The sequence below is a fragment of the Panthera pardus genome, unplaced genomic scaffold, assembly GCF_024362965.1.
Source record: "Panthera pardus isolate Hobbes unplaced genomic scaffold, ASM2436296v1 HiC_scaffold_27, whole genome shotgun sequence".
NCBI classification, from domain to species: Eukaryota; Metazoa; Chordata; class Mammalia; order Carnivora; family Felidae; genus Panthera; species Panthera pardus.
In genome coordinates this window covers 98,942,936-98,963,288 of record NW_026526843.1, presented here as the reverse complement: position 1 = coordinate 98,963,288, position 20,353 = coordinate 98,942,936, and the positions used below count along the sequence as shown (strand labels likewise).

The 20,353-nt window shown below is 42.4% G+C and overlaps 1 protein-coding gene across 6 annotated transcripts in view; it reads left to right on the top strand.

Moving 5' to 3' along the window:
• GK (glycerol kinase) overlaps positions 1-5,760 on the top strand; it is a 77,385-nt gene extending 71,625 nt beyond the window's left edge. For 4 of the 6 annotated variants that reach the window (XM_053891733.1, XM_053891736.1, XM_053891734.1 and 1 more), the window contains 2 exons: positions 1,852-1,938; positions 3,703-5,760. In XM_053891733.1, the coding sequence (XP_053747708.1) occupies positions 1,852-1,938; positions 3,703-3,713 (98 nt within the window). In that variant the 3' untranslated portion in view covers positions 3,714-5,760. The remainder of the gene's footprint in view (positions 1-1,851; positions 1,939-3,702) is intronic. The other 2 variants (XM_053891735.1, XM_053891737.1) reach the window with 2 other exon arrangements.
• The last annotated feature ends 14,593 nt before the right edge of the window (positions 5,761-20,353 follow it).

Genomic DNA, 20,353 nt, shown 5'->3' with positions numbered 1-20,353 from the left:
GAGAAATACAAGGCAAGGGGAAAAAATCCTCTCCCAAAAAGGCAAAGAAATGAGATCCAGTGGTTGTATATCCTTAACATTTGGAGGTTAATTTTGAACAGGCTTCTTTTATAAAGAGCATTAAATATTACAGAAACATAATTTTTAAATTCAAGAAAAGCATACGTGTATAAAGAATATTCTTTAATGGAAGGGATTTTGACAGAATTCAGGTTAGGAAATATCAAAACAACCATATTCTCAGGCAAATTTTTAATTATTTTTTTAAGTTTATTTATTTGAGAGAGCATGCATGAATGTAGGGGAAGGGCAGACGGAGGGAGAGACAGAGACAGAGACAGAGACAGAGACAGAGGGAGGGAGGGAGAATCCCAAGCAGTCTCTGTGCTGTCAGTGCAAAGCCAGACACAGCTGGATCCCATGAACCAGGAGACCGTGACCTGATCCAAAATCAAGAGTCAGATGCTTAACCTACTGAGCCACCCAGGCATCCACAGGGAGTTTTTTTAATTAATTTATTTTTTATATATACTTTTTAATTTTTCAATTTTATTCATTTATTTATTTTGAGAGACACAGAAACAGCGTGAGTAGGGGAGGGGCAGAAAGAGGGAGGGAGGGGCGCCTGGGTGGCTCAGTCGGGTTAAGCGTCCGACTTCGGCTCAGGTCACGACCTCACGGTTCCTGCGTTCGAGCCCCGCGTCGGGCTCTCTGCTGACAACTCAGAGCCTGGAGCCTGCTTCGGATTCTGTGTCTCATTGTCTCTCTGCCCCTTCCCCACTCGTCCTCTATCTCTGTCTCTCAAAAATAAATAAACGTCAAAAAAATTTTTTTTAATTAAAAAGAAAAAGAGTGGGAGGGAGAGAGAGAATCCCAAGCAGGCTCCGCACCATCAGCACACAGCCCGGTGTGGGGCTCCAACTCACGAAACTGCAAGATCATGACTCGAACCAAAACCCAGAGCTGGACGCTTAACCGACTGAGCACCCCAGGCGCCCCGGCAGTTTTTTTTTTAAATGTAAAATCACAGGGCACCCAGCTGGCTCAGCCGGTTGAGCTTGTGACTCTTGATCTTGGGATCATGAGTTTGTGCCCCACGTTGGGTGTAGAGTTTTTACTATGAATAAACAGATAGATTGAGCCCCGTGTTGGGTGTCGAGTTTATTATAAAAAGCTAGATCAATACACTGATTGATTAGCTCATACAATTTAGTGTATAATTACAGTAATATTGTCAGGTATATTTCCTTACACACAGAAAGTTCCGTGTATAAAAGAAAACAAAACCACTAAGTCCTACTCCTGAAATCATTACTACACCGTATGTTACCTAACTTGGATTTAAATGAAAAACAAATTAAATTAAGAGAAAGAAGGAAACAAAACGAATATTTTAGCATAAAGTAGGGTTTGAAGTTCATTTTCAGCAGAGCGGTATAACTCTTTTCTGATAGCTAAAGGATCTGTAATTTGAACCTTGGGGGAATTGGATTGCACATTTAGTATCTCCGGGGGAAGAGTCGAGAAAGCTAAAATCACCAGCCTCCCAAAAAGCTCTCTCTCCATCACCTCTCTTTTGCTTCGCCAGTAGAAGGCTTATGCGGGTCTATATGTATTATGTTCTCGGCTACTTGCGGCATGCTCTCTGTATTGTTTGTTAACTATCGTAAGCCTTCGATATTGATTATATTTTTGATTTAAAGTAATAACTCTTTGCTAGCTTTTACGAATATACTATTTTTATAACTTATTTTGTTTTGCTGTCATGTGATTCTTAACACAAATATTGTAATTATGTGTCTCTCTTTTGGTTTGCTTGACTGGAACCCCCTTCTACTTGGATGACCACAGGTGACCCTAGTATCTTCTGTAGTCTACCCTTGGGCTTTTTTATAGTGAGTAGCATGGTAATGTTAATCGGAGCAAGGTACATCTCAGGTCAGTTACTCTTTAAATTAGACAATTTTATTAGTTAGCGCTAATGTATTTGTGTATAACGCAGCAGAAAATGTTCAGTGTTTTTCATTCTCCCTATGCTTAGGAACCTGGAAAATCCACGAAAGGTCTAATTAGTTAGACCACTTAATCCCTGAGGCAGTCAGAATTGAGGCCTGCGACTCTGCTTCATTCTTTTATTTGCAGTAAACGGCAATTTCTTTGGGGGGGGTGCTTTCTGCTGGCAGCTGCAGCAGTAAAGCCAACGTGAAAGTAGTCTTATGAATGCTTAAATGGAAGGACTTTCCAGAGTGACAGATGACCGTTTAAGTATACTTCTGACGTTTCATTACATTGGCTTTCAAACGTCCAGAAGTTGGTCACGCTTCAAAAAGTTTGCTCTGCGAGTCTTAATATTTCAGTTCTGGTAAGAGTTTCGACCAGAGTATGTCTGAGCAGAGTCTCCGGAAAACTCTAGAACTGGGGAAACCTGATAGTGACTTTTATTTTAGTTGCAAGACTGTATTTTGTGAACTGCAGTTTTAAAAATTATTGCTAAAAGAAATTGGAGTTGAAATTAAAACCGAATTATTTTTTGCACATTAACTTCTGAATATTCTTAGAAATGTACAATTGCTCAGCATGTTGTAAAATACATTGCATAACCTGTGTTAAGTTGAATTTAATAATCCTTTTTGGAAGGGCTTAGATGGCAATGACTTCTTCCATATGTTACCAAGAAAGTGAAATGTTTCTTAAAGTTTCATAATTAGGGAAAGACTTGAATGATTTCTCCGAATTAGATGGTGGCCTGGGTTTCACGTACAAAATGTAAAGTTAACTGATATGGAGGGAATATCCAGATTGTAGAAATCAGACAAGCCTTAACTCCACTGGGCATCCTCAGTTTAGAGCTGTATATAAATATGGGATGAAAATTACTGACATCAGCAGAACATGAGGTTACCTGTTAATGATAAAAATACGGGTTACTTGCACGAGAACTTAAAACTAGATTACCTTTTTTCCATATTTTTCCCACTCAGGATAAATTTGTTCAAATCTTTTGCTTTCATAAAAACAATGCCTCATACTGGTATTAGTGCTTTATACCTTACAAAGGGCTTCTGTATACTTAAGCCTTTACAGAATTAGCAGGTGTCCATTTTTCTTTCTGCTTCTTGTGAATGTTTGGTGGAAAAGTCTACATATTCCCTGGAACTATAATTTAGATTTATAAAGAAACTGAGATGCTATTTTAGGAAAGGCTCTATTATTTTTTCATTATCCTCAGTTTTTCTGGATGGTTTGGAAAAGGGAGAAAAATATTGCAACCGAATGTTTTCACTGATTTTTTTTTTTTGTTTCTCCTGTTTGCCTCTTGGTACCGTGACGGGACAAAAATGCCTGCTCTCCCTGAAAATGGAGACATATAGCCTATCTCTAAGTTAGGGGGTACGTTACTTGCGGAATTCTTAGGCTTCCAAAGAGATAAGGTTACCACCTTTAGGTTCTTTCTTGGTAACATATGCTGAGATTTGAGAACACTGGGGATTGTTTGCCTTGGTAAACAGTTAGCAATAGTGTTAATATTTGCTGATTTTGGAATTGGCCTAGTTATATTTGTTACCTTTTAACTCTGAAGCAGTAGTTAGAAATCATGTGGAATTGGTAGCTCCAGAAATGATTAAATAGTCTTCATTGCCTTAATTCTTGAACTGCATGTATGTTGTTATTGATATATGTGGTTTTTGTCCCCCATTTTAGGTATCCCATAAATAATACCAACTCATGGAGTCCAAAGATGCGAGCTCTTTGCCTAATGAGAGAATCCAACAATTGTCTCTTAATGTGATGACACTATTCATAGACTCTGATTTTGTTTATAAGCCACTTGCTGCATGACCCTCCAAGTAGACCTGTGGCTTGAAATAAAGAAAATGCAGCAGAAAGAATGCTATAGAAACATTTGGTGTGTTTTTTAACCTCAAGAGTTAAGATTGGACCAGCCACCTTTGGGGTGGATTGGGGATTGCCATCACGTCCTGCCCCATTCCCTCTGGGATCTAGGAAGAATTCAGACCCTTCATTGGAATCTTTCATCAAACATATTCAAACGCTGATGGTCTGGGATTTGATTCTCTGCACTACACACACTTGATTAAGAGGCGATAACTAACCAGCTACAAATGAGTGGCTTTTTGTTTGTTTCTGTTTGACAGACCCTCAAAGGCCTCTTTTCTGCACATTAAGGAGACCACAGCATCTTCACTGAATGTTTAACTGGAAACCTCTGCTAAATTCTTGAAATGGAAACTTAGTGCTCTCATAGCTTAGATATTTTTCGGAAAGGTATTGGCCAACACTGAAACTCTTCAGACATTTTACGTGGTCTTGCTAATTCACTGAATTGCTGTCTGGATCTTACAGGGAAGGACCCTTTTTTCTTTCTTTTTTCATCTCTCCTTTTTATATTTCTTACTTTATATGTATAACATACATGCCTGTCTATTTTATATACTGAGAGTAGCCCATTTATAAATTAAGAGTACATTTTACACGGTCTCACTAATTACACTGAATTTCTGTCTGGATCTTATAGGGAAGAACGCTTTTTTTTCTTTCCATCTCCTTTTTATATTTCTTACCTTGTATGTATAACATACATGCCTTTATATTTTATATACAGAGGGTAGCCCATTTATAAATTAAGAGCACATTGTATCCAGTACGGTATAATGGGACTGGTCTTAAGTGGACCACTATATGTATAAATATTTTGGGGAAAACACTGTGTACATTTTCGGGCAACAGTTATGCATATTTGCCAGGAGAAACTTTTTCTTAAAGAGCCAGCATTTAAAGTTTAAGTGTATGTTCTATGTCAATAAAAGAAAATGTACTTTATTATGACTTCACCCATATTTCTTCTACCTTACCTTTTTATTTCATTGTTCTGGCTGGATATGTTCCTTAAAAAGGAAAAAAGAGAAAAGCTATGGAATGCTATGGTAAACCTTGTTTTCCAACACAAGCTCTAGTCCATATAAAGTTACTTTCCTTTGACATAGTTTTAGACATATTTGGGATTCTTTTGAGGGGATATGAAAAAAGGCTAAACACGTAAGTAGAAAAAAACTTCAGGAATAACGCCAAGGATCTCTTTCTATCCAAATATGTTATTCATTGCTGGTAAGCAACCATAATTTCTATTTGCGATCCCGGGGAGATATCTCCACTTCCTGTCCTATTACAACTGAAGTAAGGTTTGCAATTAGAAACGGCTGCCAATGAAACCAAGAACTTCTTAAAATATGTAGTATTACGTGTTATAAAAACCAACATAATCCAGCCTCTTGATGTCAGTTTTTTAAATCGTAAAAGTAATTTCTGCTTACCACCAATAAGAAAATGACGGCCGCCTAATTATTTTCCTCACCCAGTGCTGAAAATGGGCAAATATGTATATATTAGCGTAGCAGGTGTTGTTTGGAAGGAATGGTCGCTTGCATTTGCGGCCCTGATTGCGCCGTTGCTAAATTAGGGAGTCTACTTGGATTCCATTAATGCAGCCGCCGCTTTTGTGACAAAGTGTTATGGAAAGGTACTGTGAAATCATGACTGGGTGGCGAGGGCACTTTTACACATGATTCTGTTTCTAGAAAAGTAGGTTGAGTTAATTGTAAATAATTGTTAAATCGCTGTTCAAATAATTTTAAGATGACGTTAATTTTCTAGAAATGGCAATATTTATAAATGTTTGAAGGTGTGCACATTGATATTGAATGGTAAATTGACTTAAAATAAATTGACCCCTCATTCTTACTTGCATCTCTCGTTTATAGACTAGAACTTAGATCAGAGTTAAATCGAGAAAGATGTTTCAGGAAACCCGCAACTCCACTCTTAGCCCTTGAAAAGGCACACTCTGCAGAATGAACCAAGAGCCTACAAAGTAGTTTCTGGAATGAAGGGCACCTTAATCATCGTATGGGAAAAGACCTCCCTGTTCCACGTCGGCATCCAGAAAATACCCGGTGAGGTCAGCAGTCATCAGTAGGGTCTCATGCGGCTCACCATGCCTTTCTGCCAGCTTCATTCATTCTGTTCTCTCTACCTGGGTTGGCCGGTAGCGTCTCAGCCTGACAGCCAGTGCCCCAGTCTTCCGTTCTCTGGTTAATCAGGAGGACAAGTAATACACCTGTGCTTCTATAACGACATCTTAGAAGTCTTAGTGTCTCTTTTGCGGTGCCCAAGCTCGGTTCTTGGGTTTCTGAGTGTTTTCTCTCGCGTGGGAATGAGGAGTGGTAGCTACTTGTGACGAACCGACAAGCCAAAGGTGTCACAGCACAGAAACCAGCAGCATTGACAGTGGGGTAGGTAGTATTTAACTCACGGTGTCTACCCAATAGTAAATGGAAGTACAAAAAAATCTGTTGCCGGCTCTAATGAGGTGTAACTGACACACAGAAAACCGCACATCTCTAATGTATACAGCTGGACGGGTTTGGATGCGTGCAAACACCCCCGATACCATCACCACAATCGTGGGAATAAACATATCCACCTCTCTCAGAAGTTTCCTTGTTTCCCTCTGCTTTGTGTGTGTGTGGGAAGAATGTTTAACAGGAGATCTACCCTCTTAACGTATTAAGTGCACGGTACTGTGTTGTTAACTGTATAGACGTTATACAGCAGATCCCTTGAACTTACTCTTCCTGCCAAAAAACAAAAACAATTTTTTTAAGTTTATCTATTTATTTATTTTGAGAGAGAGCATGAGCGGGGGAGGGAGAGAGAGGGAATCCCACGCAGGCTCCACACTATCAGCGCGGAGCCCGATGCGGGGCTTGAACTCACGAACCGTAAGATCGTGACCTGAGCTGAAACCAAGAATCGGACGCTTAACCAACGGAGCCACCCAGGCGCCCCCGAGCTTACTCTTCTTGTGTAACTGTAACTTCTTACCTACTGAACAGCAGCTCCCCCTTTCCTCATCCCCTGGTAACCACCAGCTCCTTCTCTGTTACTATGAGTTCGATGTTTTTCTTTCCTTTTTAGATTCCACATGTAAGTGAGATCACGTAGTATGCGTCTCTCTGTTTCTGGCGTTATTTCACTTCGCACAGTGTCTTCCAGGTCCAGTGATGTTGCAGATGGTAGGATTTCCTTCTTTTTTGAGGCTACATAATATTTCACTGTATGTATGTACCTCATTTTTCTCTGTCCATTCATGTGTCCATGGACTTTTGGGTTGTTTCCATATCTTGGTTGTTGTGACTCCTGCTGCAGTGAATGTGGGGGTGTAGATATTCCTTCGAGATCCTGATTTCCATTTTTTCGTAAGAATATCCAGAAGTGGGATTGCTGGATCATGTGGTAATTCTATTTTTAGTTTTTTTTAAGACTCTCCCTACTGTTTTTTTTTAAAAATGTTTATTTATTATTGAGAGACAGAGAGAGACAGAGCCTGAACAGGGGAGGGGCAGAGAGAGAGGGAGACCCAGAATCCGAAGCAGGCTCCAGGCTCCGAGCTGTCAGCACAGAGCCCGACGCGGGGCTCGAACTCACGGACCGCGAGATCGTGACCTGAGCCGAAGTCGGAAGCTCAACTGACTGAGCCACCCGGGCGCCCCTCCCTACTGTTTTTTTTTAGCGGAGGCACCATTTTACATGGCTACCACCCATGTGCAAGGGTTCCAAAAATTATTTTTAACTGAAGTTTTATAGCTTATTTTATATAAAAATATTTAAATAACGAAGTCTACTTGATCCATTGTTTTTTGCAACCGAACAACTTTCATAAGGTCATATAATAGAAACCTGAGTGACTTTTGGGGCACCTGCCTGCGTCTGTCAGTGGACCACGTGACTCTTGATCTTAGGGTTGTGAGTTCGAGCCCCATGTTAGGTATAGAGATTACTTAAAAGATAAAATCTTTAAAAAAAAGAACGAGCTGTTCAACTAGACGGATGTCTTTATTTGCCAGTTTTCATCCTAGTTCAGGTAACTAGTTCTAACGGCATAATAGCCGACAGCATGAAGATATTTTTATTCTTTTTCTCTCTAAATTGTTTAACCTCTACGTGCCACATGGGTTTCAAACTCACAACCCCAACATCAAGAGTCTCACACTGTACCGACTGAGACAGCCAGGCACCCCCCAAATACTTCGTTTTGAAAAAGTAGCCTCAGGCCTTTTTCCTTTCTTGTTCAGTATTACAATTAAGTAGCTTTTTAAATTCCTCATTACGAAACCTGGTATTTTTCTCATTGCTTCCTTATTGTCTAACTAGTTGACAGGTAGATTTCAAATGAAATTCCTTCATTTGTCACCAAAACAATGACAAAAGAATGACACTGTAGAAACGTGGCAAGCTATCCAGGAAGAGTGAAAAGACAAGTACCTAGACGTGTTCTCTTTCTATTAAAAAAACAAAACAAAACTAGGTTTGCCCATGCTGCAAGAACAACTAAGAAGCCGTTGATAGTGTTCACTTACTGGGAAAGAAAGCAGTGATAACTGGTCAGGTGAGCGACAAGGGTGAGAAAACAACTTTTCGGGGTGTGTGTGAGAACAATTAACCTAGTTTAAATATGTATGATTGTTCATATGTGTAGTTTTGAACCGAGCTCATGTATTAACTGTTTATAAATCTAAAATTTTTAACTTAAATTCAGAGGTCCTTGTACATGAATGTTTGTGGCAGTACTATTCATAGTAGCCAAAAAGAGGAAACCATTCAAACGTCTATCTGTTGATGAGTGGACGAACAAAAGGCGGTATATCCAGCAAGTGGAATATTAGTCAGCTATAAACATGAATAAAGCACTGATACATTCATGTTGTAACACGGAAGAACCTTGAAAACTATGCAAAGGGAAAGAAACTTTAAAAGCCACGTGTTGGGGCAGCTCGGTGGCTCAGTTGGTTGAGCGTCTGACCGGCTCAGGTCACCATCGTGCAGTTCGCGATGTTGAGCCCCACGTCCGGGCTCAATGCTGTCAGCACAGGGCCTGCTTTAGATTCTCTGTCCCTCCCCAGCTTGCGTGCGCTCTCTGTGTCAAAAGTAAACATTAAATGGGGCGCCTGGGTGGCTCGGTCGGCTAAGCGTCCGACTTCGGCTCAGGTCATGATCTCACGGTCTGTGGGTTCGAGCCCCGCGTCGGGCTCTGTGCCGACAGCTCGGAGCCTGGAGCCTGTTTCAGATTCTGTGTCTCCCTCTCTCTCTGCCCCTCCCCTGTTCATGCTCTGTCTCTCTCGGTCTCAAAAATAAATAAACGTTAAAAAAAAAAGTAAACATTAAAAAAAGCCACATATTGTATGATTCCATTTATATGAAATGTCCAGAATAGACCATTCCGTAGAGAGAAAGTGGGTTAGTAGTTGCCAGAGTCTGGAAGGAGGGAAAATGTGAATAAACTGCTAATGGGAACGGGTTTTTTTCGGGGGGTGATGAAAATGTTCTGGAATTAGACCGTGGTGATGATTGCACAATTTTGTGAATATACTAAAAATCACTGAATTTACACTTTAAAGGGATATATTTATGGCATAAGTTAGTGACCCACAGGCCAAATTCAGCCCGCAGGCTTGTTGAAAACAGCAGAATTGTTTTTCATTTGCATTTATGTTAAATCGGCGTAGGACCAGTCCCTGATGGCGCGTGAGTTTATAATCTCTAAAAGGAGCCCTCGGAAGGAAGGCTCCTTGAAAAAATGGAGGTTGATCAATTTAATTCCTTTTCGTCCCACTTTCATTTACTTTCTCAGGCATCTAATACTGGAAATAAGGAAAATTCTTTAGTTACTAATACATAAAAGATTATGATGAAACAAAAGATCTGGCCTTCCATTCACCTTCCCAGGGGTCCCGTGGTTTTACCACCACATGTTTCTTTACTCAAGACATTAGAGGAAGAAACAGTAGGTCTGTTTGTAATCTACCTATTCAATTAAATATAAATCTAATTCAAAGGACAGTGAATATTTGCCAGGTTACAGTCTAAATAACTGGGTTCTCTGCCTAGAGAGCTCTTTTTTTTTTTTCTAAATAAACTCTACGACCCCGAGATCAAAAGAGATCAAAAGTCGTATGCTGCACTAAGCCAGCCAGGCACCCCCCCCAGGGAGCTCCTTGTAAAACCATTCCTTGGGGCACCCGGCTGATTCAGTCAGTAGAGCGCGTGACTTGATTCCGGGGTCCCAAATTCAAGCTCCAAGGTGAGCCTAGTGCTTGCTTTAAAAAAAAAAAAAGAGAGAGAGAGAGAAGAAACAGATGCCTGGGTGGCTCAGTTGGTCAAGCATGTGACTCTGACTTCGGCTTAGGCTGAGATCCTAGGGCTGTGGGATCGAGCCCCAGGTCGTGCTCAGTGCTGAGTGTGGAGTCTGCTTGGGATTCTCTCCCGCTGGTCCTCTCCCTGTGCTTGCTCACTCTCTCTCTTTGTCTCTCTCTCTCTAGTAAAAAAAAAAAAAAAAACACTTAAAACCAAAACCAAACAAAAAAACTCTGAGCATTCCTGTGCTGTTTTTTGTTTTTTGTTTTTTTTTTTGGATCAACTAGGTTTTTGGAAATAATACTGCTCTTAGAAAAATTGGAAAATAGATTAGAAAGAAGAGTAGAAAATAATCCGTAATCCTGAAATGATGCCTCTCGTTGTTTTTATTTTTTTTTCCCAGACTTTCAGGGAATGTGTTCATAGATCTTGAATGTTCATAAACTTTACGTAAAAATGCTGACACACGGAACAACAGGAGGTGTCGTGTGTATGGACACATACAGGTGAACCAGAGAAATCTAAAACTTGCGTAGGGATGGTAAATACCTCTGGAAGGGAGACCGTGGAATCGGGGAACCTGCAAAGTTGTGTTTCCTTGAAAAACTAAGAGAGCTAAAGCTGATCTAGCAAAATCTTAAGCTCTGCCACTTCGGACACACGTGTTTACGCTCGACTCTTCTGTGTGCTTGAAATATTTTAAGGCGTATTGCCCTCCTAATTGTATGTGTCTAAGCCCATCCCTCCGTGTCCATTAGTGCAAGCTGGCTAATTGAACTGCCCTCCCTGGCAACTGCACGGGCGTCCCAGGAAGAAGGTTGCCTTTCAAAACCAAGGAAAGACAATGCTCCCTTCACATGCAGGTTCTTTGGTTGAGCCAAACGAAAGATTTGTTTCCCACAACTGGAAGAAGAACCGGTGAAGCTACACGTGTCCACATAGATTTCTTTCACCCGACCACAGAAGACAGGATGTCAAACATAATGGTTTTTTTTTATTGAGTTCTATTTTAGACACCGTAATGCCAACATGAAGGGATTATAACATGGACATCTCTCCTGAAACGTCTCATACATCCAGTCACAGTTTATGAAGCCACGTGTAGCATACAAGCTTCCCCTGTCTTTTCCAAGCGCATGACTTGTAGTCTCACCCTCTAATCAGGTTGCTAAAAGCCATGCGGAACCGGATCCGGTGGCCTGGTTATGGGAAAGCTGGGGCTGTTTCTTGTTAGGAACAAATTTAACCCCTAGGTGGCGCTGCTCTCCACAGTCAGGCTTTCCTGTCCTCTCCGGCCTCTTTCCCATCAGCTGTAATGTGTGTTGCACAAGCTGGCTGGGGTACTCCTGACGGCTCGGAGTCCTAGTTATATGACAGCACTGGGACCACGGGAGATGTCCGTGATGCCTTCGTGCGGGGATCACGGAAACCAAAGGCTTAAACGAAGTCAATCCATGTATACTTCCTGCAGCTTTGATTTTCCTTAGTCTTTTCAGGTCATCGTAAAGTTAGATTTATAATTCCCTTCGCGATCTATGGTTTAACATGTATCAATTATTTAAAAACTGGAGTATCTCTGGTAATTACACGTTACATGCCTTTGCTAAATTTATTCCAAAAGATCTTACAACCCGTTATCTTAAAAGCTATTTTTTTCAAACGTGTCCATCCATAATTGGCTTTGGGAGTGACACGGTAGAATCATCGTGCCCCCATTTTCCCAGCACCAAGCCAACTGCTTTTCATTTTTATTCTACTCTGTTTGTTTTATACCTATTTGGTTCCAGAAAATTATAACGAAACAATCTCATGACAGTCCACAAACATGATCAAATCAAGACCAAAGGTTGCTAATTGTACCGTATGTTGATATGATTATTGCCTCGATGCCAAACAAATCTTTTTTAACTCTTGTGGTTGTCGTTAGCTTTTAACATAGTAAGCTTTACAACGTTATTAAGAAAATATTCTTTATCACTGCAACCCATCCGCATTTAGATCATTTGTTCTAAGCACCATAAGCACTTTAGCATCTAACTAAAATAAAACTTGACTAATTTAGAAAATGGTGAAAAATCGAATTTATAGCATATTTTGTAGCAAAAAAAAAAAACCCAAAAAACAAAAAACGTTTCCACAGTTGCATGAGACTGAAGGGTTTACTTTGGAAAACCAATCACGCTCTAGATTCATATCAATGTTAATCAGCTGCAAATAGGATTAAAGTCCTTTAATCACAAAACAGTTATTGAGCCAACAATTTTAACATCCTAATTCTTTGGCATCTTTTGAGTGAAGTGTATTTGTTTTTGTTTTAAATTTTATTTATTTACTGAAGTCCTGTCTGCGCTCAATGTGAGGCTCAAACTCACAACCCTGAGATCAAGAGTCACGTGTTCCACCAACTGAGCGAGCCAGGCGCACCGAAGAAAGTATATATTTTAAATTGAATTCTTTTTATATAAAATAAGATATTTTTGAAAGAAATTTCTTCGAATATACTACTCTCGGAAGGATCATACACAACTTTGCAATTGCGCGTTTCAAATTATTTTTTAGCCGAGGGAAGTAATGTATTTTGCTTTGCGTTGTACTATTAACAATCTAGTTGTGGGTGTATAGACGCTAAAAATATATAAGCAGGAAAACCTAGTGAAAGACCATCTTGCTCCCAGCGCTCTCTTTGGAGCTGTGCCGTAGAAAGACGTTAAAAAGGTTTTTATCCAAAACAGGTGAGTAGCATGTTAACTTGAAATAAAGTGAATGGCCTTAGAGCTACACTATTCCTTTCTCTGCCCTCAGGTTTCTAGGTTAGGGAATAATGAGTTTTGTTTCTAAAATTGCTTTTGGCGGAGCTCGTCTTAGTCCGCTCGGGGAGAAGGTTTGGAGGAAGGCAGGTTTGGCTCTTCCTGCCATGCTTTAGTGATCTATTGACTTTAGAATAACCAAATGAACTTGGCCATTCTGACCACGTATGCTTAAAGATTTTTCTGAAATCGAAGGGAAAAAAAATTTAAATCCAATTCTGCCATTAAATGTTTGATTACTGAGGTGAAATATACTTCGATTATTACCAAACTGTACATGAATATCTTCTCAAAATAATGAATGACAAAAAAAATTAAGTTAGTGATGGTTTCACTAATGTCCACAACATGGACGTTTCAGTTACGGTAGTTATGGTTTTTGGGAGTGAGCTGGGTGTATCAGTTATCGATTGCTGCATGAGAGACTGTCAAAGAGGAAACCCAAAAGGCTGTACTCTTTTTTTAGAGGAGCGTATGTAGGTGGTAAAACTGCTCAAAACGCAAGGGAGTGATTAACATAGAAGTCGGAACAGTGGTTACTTTGGGACGTGTGTGGAGGGGCTTGTGGTTGGACAGTGTCTTAGTTGATTCAGGCTACTGTAACAAAAAATACCCTAGACTGGTGACTTCAAGAACATTCACTTCTCACAGTTCTGGAGGCTGGAAAGTTCGAGATCAAGGCACCCACCGGTAGAATGAGGTTCTGGAGAGGGCCTGCTTCTTGGTTCGTAGACACTTCTCACTGTGTCCTCACAAGGCAGAGGGGGGCAAGGAAGCCCAGGGATCTCTTATTAGGGCGCTGATCCTACTCACGAAGCCTTCACCCTCATGACCCAAAGCCCCACCTCCAAACACCATCGCACTGGGGATTAGGCTCTCACATACGAATGTAGGAGGGACACAAACCTTCAGTGTGCAACAGTCAGTGGCTTCCACGATGATGGCCACGCCGGCTCGTGACTGGAGTGTTCGGTACATGGGTGTTCACTTCATGGTGATACTTAATCAGTTCAGCTACGTATTATGTTTTATGTACTGTTCTGTATGTACATTATTTCTCACAATAAAAAAGGCTAAAAAAATAAAATATCTAACGGACCGCGGAAGAAAACATCTTCAGTGAAAAACAAAGCACAAGGGGAAATCACACTCTTTCCTGTCTCCCCTGGTATTTTTCCTTCATAGCACTTATCACCATCCGACACGTGATGTATTTTGGTAGATGACGTCATCACCCATTTCCCTTACCGTCATCTGGAGTGCATTTTTCCTGAACACGGGGATTTTTTTTGGGATTTATTTTTTAAGCCCTCCATGCTAGGTGCCGAATATATATGTGTTGAATCAGTGAATAAATGAGCGGCATTCTAAGAATTAACCTTTAGCTACAGGAGAGACTATTGTTCTGCTGGGTTGGGAACGGCCATTTTCAAATGCCACTTTATGAATGATGGGCCTCCCGGTGGCTTAGGTAATGATTTTTCATCACGTACCTGGTGATCAGTCACCGGAGTGTTGGGCTTCCCACGGAGTTTGGTGTGAAGGAAGGCCCCTGGGCCATTCTGTCTCCTAGGAGTAGCGTCTGTTGTCATTTTTCTGCTTATGCATTTTCCTTAGGGGTTGAGGTAAAGTGAGAAAGGTTAACAGAAATGATCAGAACTCAGAGCAGGTCCGAACATAGTTCCTGCATATTACACGCATCCTATTATAAACTCTGTGAGACTGATTTTCTCCTGCTTTGGCCACGTGATGTCAGGGAATACCACTGGACTTCATAAGAAAGGCCTACAGTAAACTCTTAACAGGGCTTTCCTAGGGGACCGTGGGGAAGGGGACTTTTCACTTCTACTGTATATACCTGTGTAGTATTTTGAGTTTTTAAAAGGTTTAGTAAAGAATTACAACCACAGAGGAGACATTGAAAGCAAATCACAACTTGCAGGAAGCTTTAAGGAAAAGAATGCATTCTGAAAACATGAGAGGAAAGCAATGGGGGAAGGGGCATGCTGGTTAAGATCTTGGGCTCTCTGCCTGGGTTTGACCCACAGTCAGTAGTCGGGTGGCCTTCGACTAATTGTTCAACTTGTTTGCATCATTCCCTCATGTAGAAAAGAAAGGTAGCAGTCCTCGCTTCTTGGAGTTATGAGGCTTCAATTAAATAATACACATTGCTTAGAACAAGGGGGTCACGGAAGAAATGCTCACTAAATGGTGACTCTTATTATCATTTAAGAGGTAGGGAAAATAGTAAAGGTGCCCATGGCAAAATGGCAAATGCCCGGAGACGCCAGACAAAAACCGTAGAGAAGGAAGAAGGAAAGCAAGCAGGGAGAGACCGGGCTCTGTAGAAACAGAGACCACATATGCTGCCTGTGTGGGGGTTGTTGCCATGGGGGTGGGGGGTTGTTGGCCCCTGTTGCAATATCTTAATTAGCACCACCCTACTCATATAAAGTAGACACTTGGGACCTAAGAATAGACTACATTAAATTCAGAAGCTCTTGGGACGTAGGTGACTAAAGCCTGAAAAATATCGAATGCCTAAGAGGTTTCACATAAAGCGTTGACGTTCTGGTTAATAAAATGTTGTTCACGTGAGATGATGATGATAGGTAAGCAATAATAATCATAATAATTATTACGGAATTGTTCCCATATAGCTAAGTGCTTCACGTACTTTGTCACATGTAATTCTCATAAATACCCTTTAAATTAGTTAATACTAGTTCCGTTCTATGAGATAGTTTATTCAGCTATTAGAGTGTGCTTGCTCCTTGCTATATGCTTCTTTCCTTTAAAAAAAAAATTTTTTTAAGTTTATTTTGAGAGAGAGAGAGAGAGGGAGAGAGTGCAAGCAGGGGAGGGGCAGAGAGAGAGGGAGAGAGAGAATCCCCAGCAGGCTCCGCACTGTCAGTGCAGAGCCTGACACGGGACTCGATCTCATGAACCGTGAGAACATGACCTGAGCCAAAATCAAGAGTCGGACGCTCAACCGACTTAGCCACCCGGGCGCCCCTCTATGCTTTTTTCCTTTTAGTGATTGGAGGACTTTGTGCTTGAGAGAAGGAAAAAAATATAAATGCTTCTAAGGCCAGGGAGGCAAGAAAGGAAATCAAAGGGGCCGAGCCCCGAGTCTCCACAAGAGGGAAGACTCAGGTTTTTCTCCCTACCAAGACCTGGGGTAGGTGAGGAGCGGGTAGCGGGGTGGTGCTCAGGGAGGCTGATGGTCGAATCTTCCATAGGAAGAGACAAGCACCTGGAATCCTTAGAGGTAGCCAGAGAAGGTGAATGATTTGCTCAAGGTCAAAGAGCAAACGAGTAACAGAACTAAGATTCAAGCTCAAGTATGGCAGAGTCTAAAGGTAAACCTCTTCACTCTACTGAACTTTTTAGCATCATTGACTCTTCTGATCATGATTAACTGTTGCCCTGCCATATGCACTTCTGGGCCCCAAATGTATATATCGAGAAATGTTACCAAGAAACGGTAGCGGGCGGGACAGGTGATGGGTATGTGCAATTCAGCTGTCTGCTCTGAAATCCTACTGGGTTCACTTTGATGCCATATTCCTGTCTATGACACAGGCTTGCTTCCTGGAAATGCAGCCCGCTTTCACTCCATAAAGTTGCCATGATGAATATTTGCAAGTATATTTACTTGCAAGCCTTGATTTTCTACTTCAGTAACCTCTGCCATTAATATTTATTATTAATCCATAAAGCGTACATAATTGTACCTAAGTAGGTGATCCTAAATTAGCAAATTCCTATTCCATCAACTGAAGAAGACTTATGGGTTCCAGGAGTTAATTCACTTTTTTATCACTGATTCTCTGGGGGGATTTCAGAGCTTCTTTTCATGGCCATTGCTTCGCAGATCACTGGCAAAATAGCCTGAGCAGCCTTTGAAAGTGCTGGATATTTGATAAATGTCTAGAACTTTCATTTAAACTTAAGGACAGAAGGTGATCATTCCTCTGTGAATAATAATGCCCGAAAAGGAGAGAATGTCTTGATATACTTGGGATAAAAAGGGCACAGTGAGTGATACACCTTGGATAACTTAGTTTAGTGAACAGATTTCTTACCCACTGGTTATTACATACCAATAGCTGACTGTTGTGATCATGGTGTCTGTTAGAAAGGACATTTTTATTTCATTATATTTTTCTGTTTCTAGCACTCCTGATTTTTCTAGAATTTCAAACCTTCGGAAAAGCCCAATAATTGTTTATATTTGCCTCATTTGCCTTATCGTTTCTCTCCAAATACGGTACGGATATAAAATGTTACTTTTCTGAACCATTGGGAAGTGAATTGGAAATATTAGGCCCTTTTGCTCCTAAGAAAGGACATTTTTAAACGCAAAGCTTACACAAGCAAACGGATAGTGATCCGTGAAACAGCTCCAGTCAAATACAAGATAACGGAGACCCAAAAAAACCATTCCAAGCGTCCACATTAGAAGCGTAATGCTGCAAGAAGCGATCGTGCGGAGGCTGGAGAGCTTGCTAAGGAATCGATGCATCAAAGCCATGGTGATCCCAGGAGAAAGAGCTCTCGATAATAATGTATTGACTCTATACAAATGTCAATAAATCCCTGAGATCATAGTAAATCCTCTCACAAGTTCTGAAGTCACTCCGAGTTAAAACAGTAAAATTGTAGAGCCAAGGGCATGCCATCCCAAAGTGGGCCACTTCGGCATATTGATTATCTGAAATTAAATAGTTACTTAAGGTGGGGTCCCCGGGGTTGGCTCAGGGGGGTTGAGCGCCTGACTCACGATTTCGTCTGAGGCCATGATCCTCAGGGTTGTGGGATCGAGTTCCACGCCAGGCTCTGTGCTGAGTGTGGAGCCTGCGTAAATTCTCTCTCTCTCTCTCTCTCTCTCTCTCTCTCGGTGCCTGAGTGACTCAGGCAGTGGAGCATCTGACTTTGGTTCAGGTCATGATTTCACAGTTCATGAGTTCAAGCCCCGCCTCAGGCTCTATGCTGGCAGCTTAGAGCCTGAAGCAGGAGCTGGTTAGGATTCTGTGTCTCCTTCGTTCTGTGCTCCTCCCCCACTCGCTCTCTCTCTGTCTCTCTCAAAAATAACTAAACATTTAAAAATTCTAAGGGTGCCCTGGGTGGCTCAGTCGGTTAAGCGTCCGACTTCGGCTCAGGTCATGATCTCGCGGTCTGCGAGTTCGAGCCCCGCGTCGGGCTCTGTGCTGACGGCTCAGAGCCCGGAGCCTGTTTCGGATTCTGTGTCCCCCTCTCTCTCTGACCCTCCCCCGTTCATGCTCCGTCTCTCTCTGTCTCAAAAATAAATAAACGTTAAAAATTAAAAAAAAATTAAAAATTCTAAAAAATATAGATATTGTATACAGGATTGTATACAATTGTATTGTATACAATCCTGATCCCTTTTTACTAATTTACTACCACAGTCCAAATTCTGTTTGGAATTCCTTGGTAATTGGAAGTTCCCAAAGCTAAGTTGTCTCTGTCCTGTCAGTCCTTGACAAATTTATCGTGTCCTTCTCTAAAAAAGGAGAAACGCTGCCCGCCTTGGTCATTTCTTTAGGTCTCAATTTCAGCACTGGGCCTCTGTGCGCCGAGTAAAGCTTTGGGTTTTTTTTCTCCTGGTAATGCGTGTCACATACATTTAATTCTTAGTCCGGCCGGAGACTTGGAGGGTACAGAACGAATTTCTCATTCCCTTCAAAATCATGTGCGGTTGGCTGTTTCTGTAATTGTTGCCAACTCGGTCACAGCTCCCTCTCCCTCTGTCCAAGGCCCTGAGTGATCCTCTTGGACGGTGACGCCGGGCTTGACGATGTGACTTCTCTTGTCCATGGGACAACAGTAAGAGGGGGTGCAAGCAAAAGCTGGGCAAAGCGATGGCGCTTCGGGATATCTTCTCTCCTTATTGCTCGGAACCTCGAGATCCGCGTGTCAGCCAGCCAGGCTCGCCTGCCCCAGAGGAGATCACGTGGCACAGTCAGTAAGTCTCCTCGGCCGAGGGCACTTAGCTAAGGTAAACTGCCAGCCGACTGCATTCACAAGCGACAGCCCAGAGGCCAGCGGTTAGCGGACCGCCTATTTGCGGTGTAGCCCAGAAGGGTCAGTGCATAAGTGATGGTGGTTTCAAGCCACTACGTTTGAGGGGAGCGGTTGCTGACACAGTAAAAGCTAACCGACGCACCACGGGAGGAACCTCATGGGACGGCCCGTGCGAGTCTTGTCCAAGAGGAAATGTGTCTTGTTTCCATGGCCAACAAGTCTGTAGTGCGGTATCGGGATTTGTAATAAGACAAATATATGCGGTTCCTGGCACACAGCTCCTAAAAGCCTTGGAATTTCCTGCGAGGAGACTGGAAAGGTGACTTTTATTATGTTAACGAGGTGATGTTGCGGGGGGGGGGGGGGGGGGGGGGGGGGGACACTTAAAGACGGGGTTGCTCATGTGCTTACAGGGTGGGAACCTCCAGTCCCACCCCCGGACCTCCGGGGAGGGGAGAGGGACTGGAGATGGAGCTCAGTCATCGATGGTTAGTGATTGAATCGATCACACCTGGATCTCGAAGCCTCCATAAAAACCCGAAAGGAAGGCGTTCCGAGAACTTCCGAAGTGGCAAGGGCCCGGAGGTGCAGCGCGAGAGGCGCGCTCCAGGAGCTCAGGCGCTCTCTGCCTTTTCCCACGTGGCTGTCCCTCAGTCACATCCTCTTGTAATTCACCAGCGGTCTGGTGAGTAAGTTGTTTCTGGGTGTCTTGTGGGCCCGCTCTCGCAAATTAATTGAACCTGAGGAGGGGATTCTAGAAATTTCTCATCTGTAGCTGGTCGCTGAGAAGCTCGGTGACCGCTTGGATTTGTGATTGGCGTCTGAAGGCGGGGTAGGGGGTGGCGGTCTGGTGGGATTGACCCTTCACCTGGGAGATGTTATGCCCTCTGTCGGTAGATAGTCGTCAGAATGGAGTTGAACTGTAGGACGCCCAGCTGGGATCGCGGAACCGCTTGGTAGCGTGATGGAGGGGGGCGAACCCACACGCGGGGATTGGGTGCAGAGTCATAGATAGAATCCTTATTAGAGGTATTATGGAACCACTTGGGGATCTGTGCGTCTGCTGCGGTGACTTCCTGTCCCTCAGCCTGCCCATATCCATGGCCAAAGTCTCTTGTTTTTACTTGCCAGAAATCTGAAATGCATCCCCTGTTCTGGTTCTGCTTTACAAAGGCCGCCCCCTCGTCCAGGCTCGCCCTGAGCAGACACAGGGATTCCCCCTCTTCCTCTCCCTGCCCCTGGCTGCACTCAGATCTGCTCTCCCGCGTGACAGAACAATCATTTTC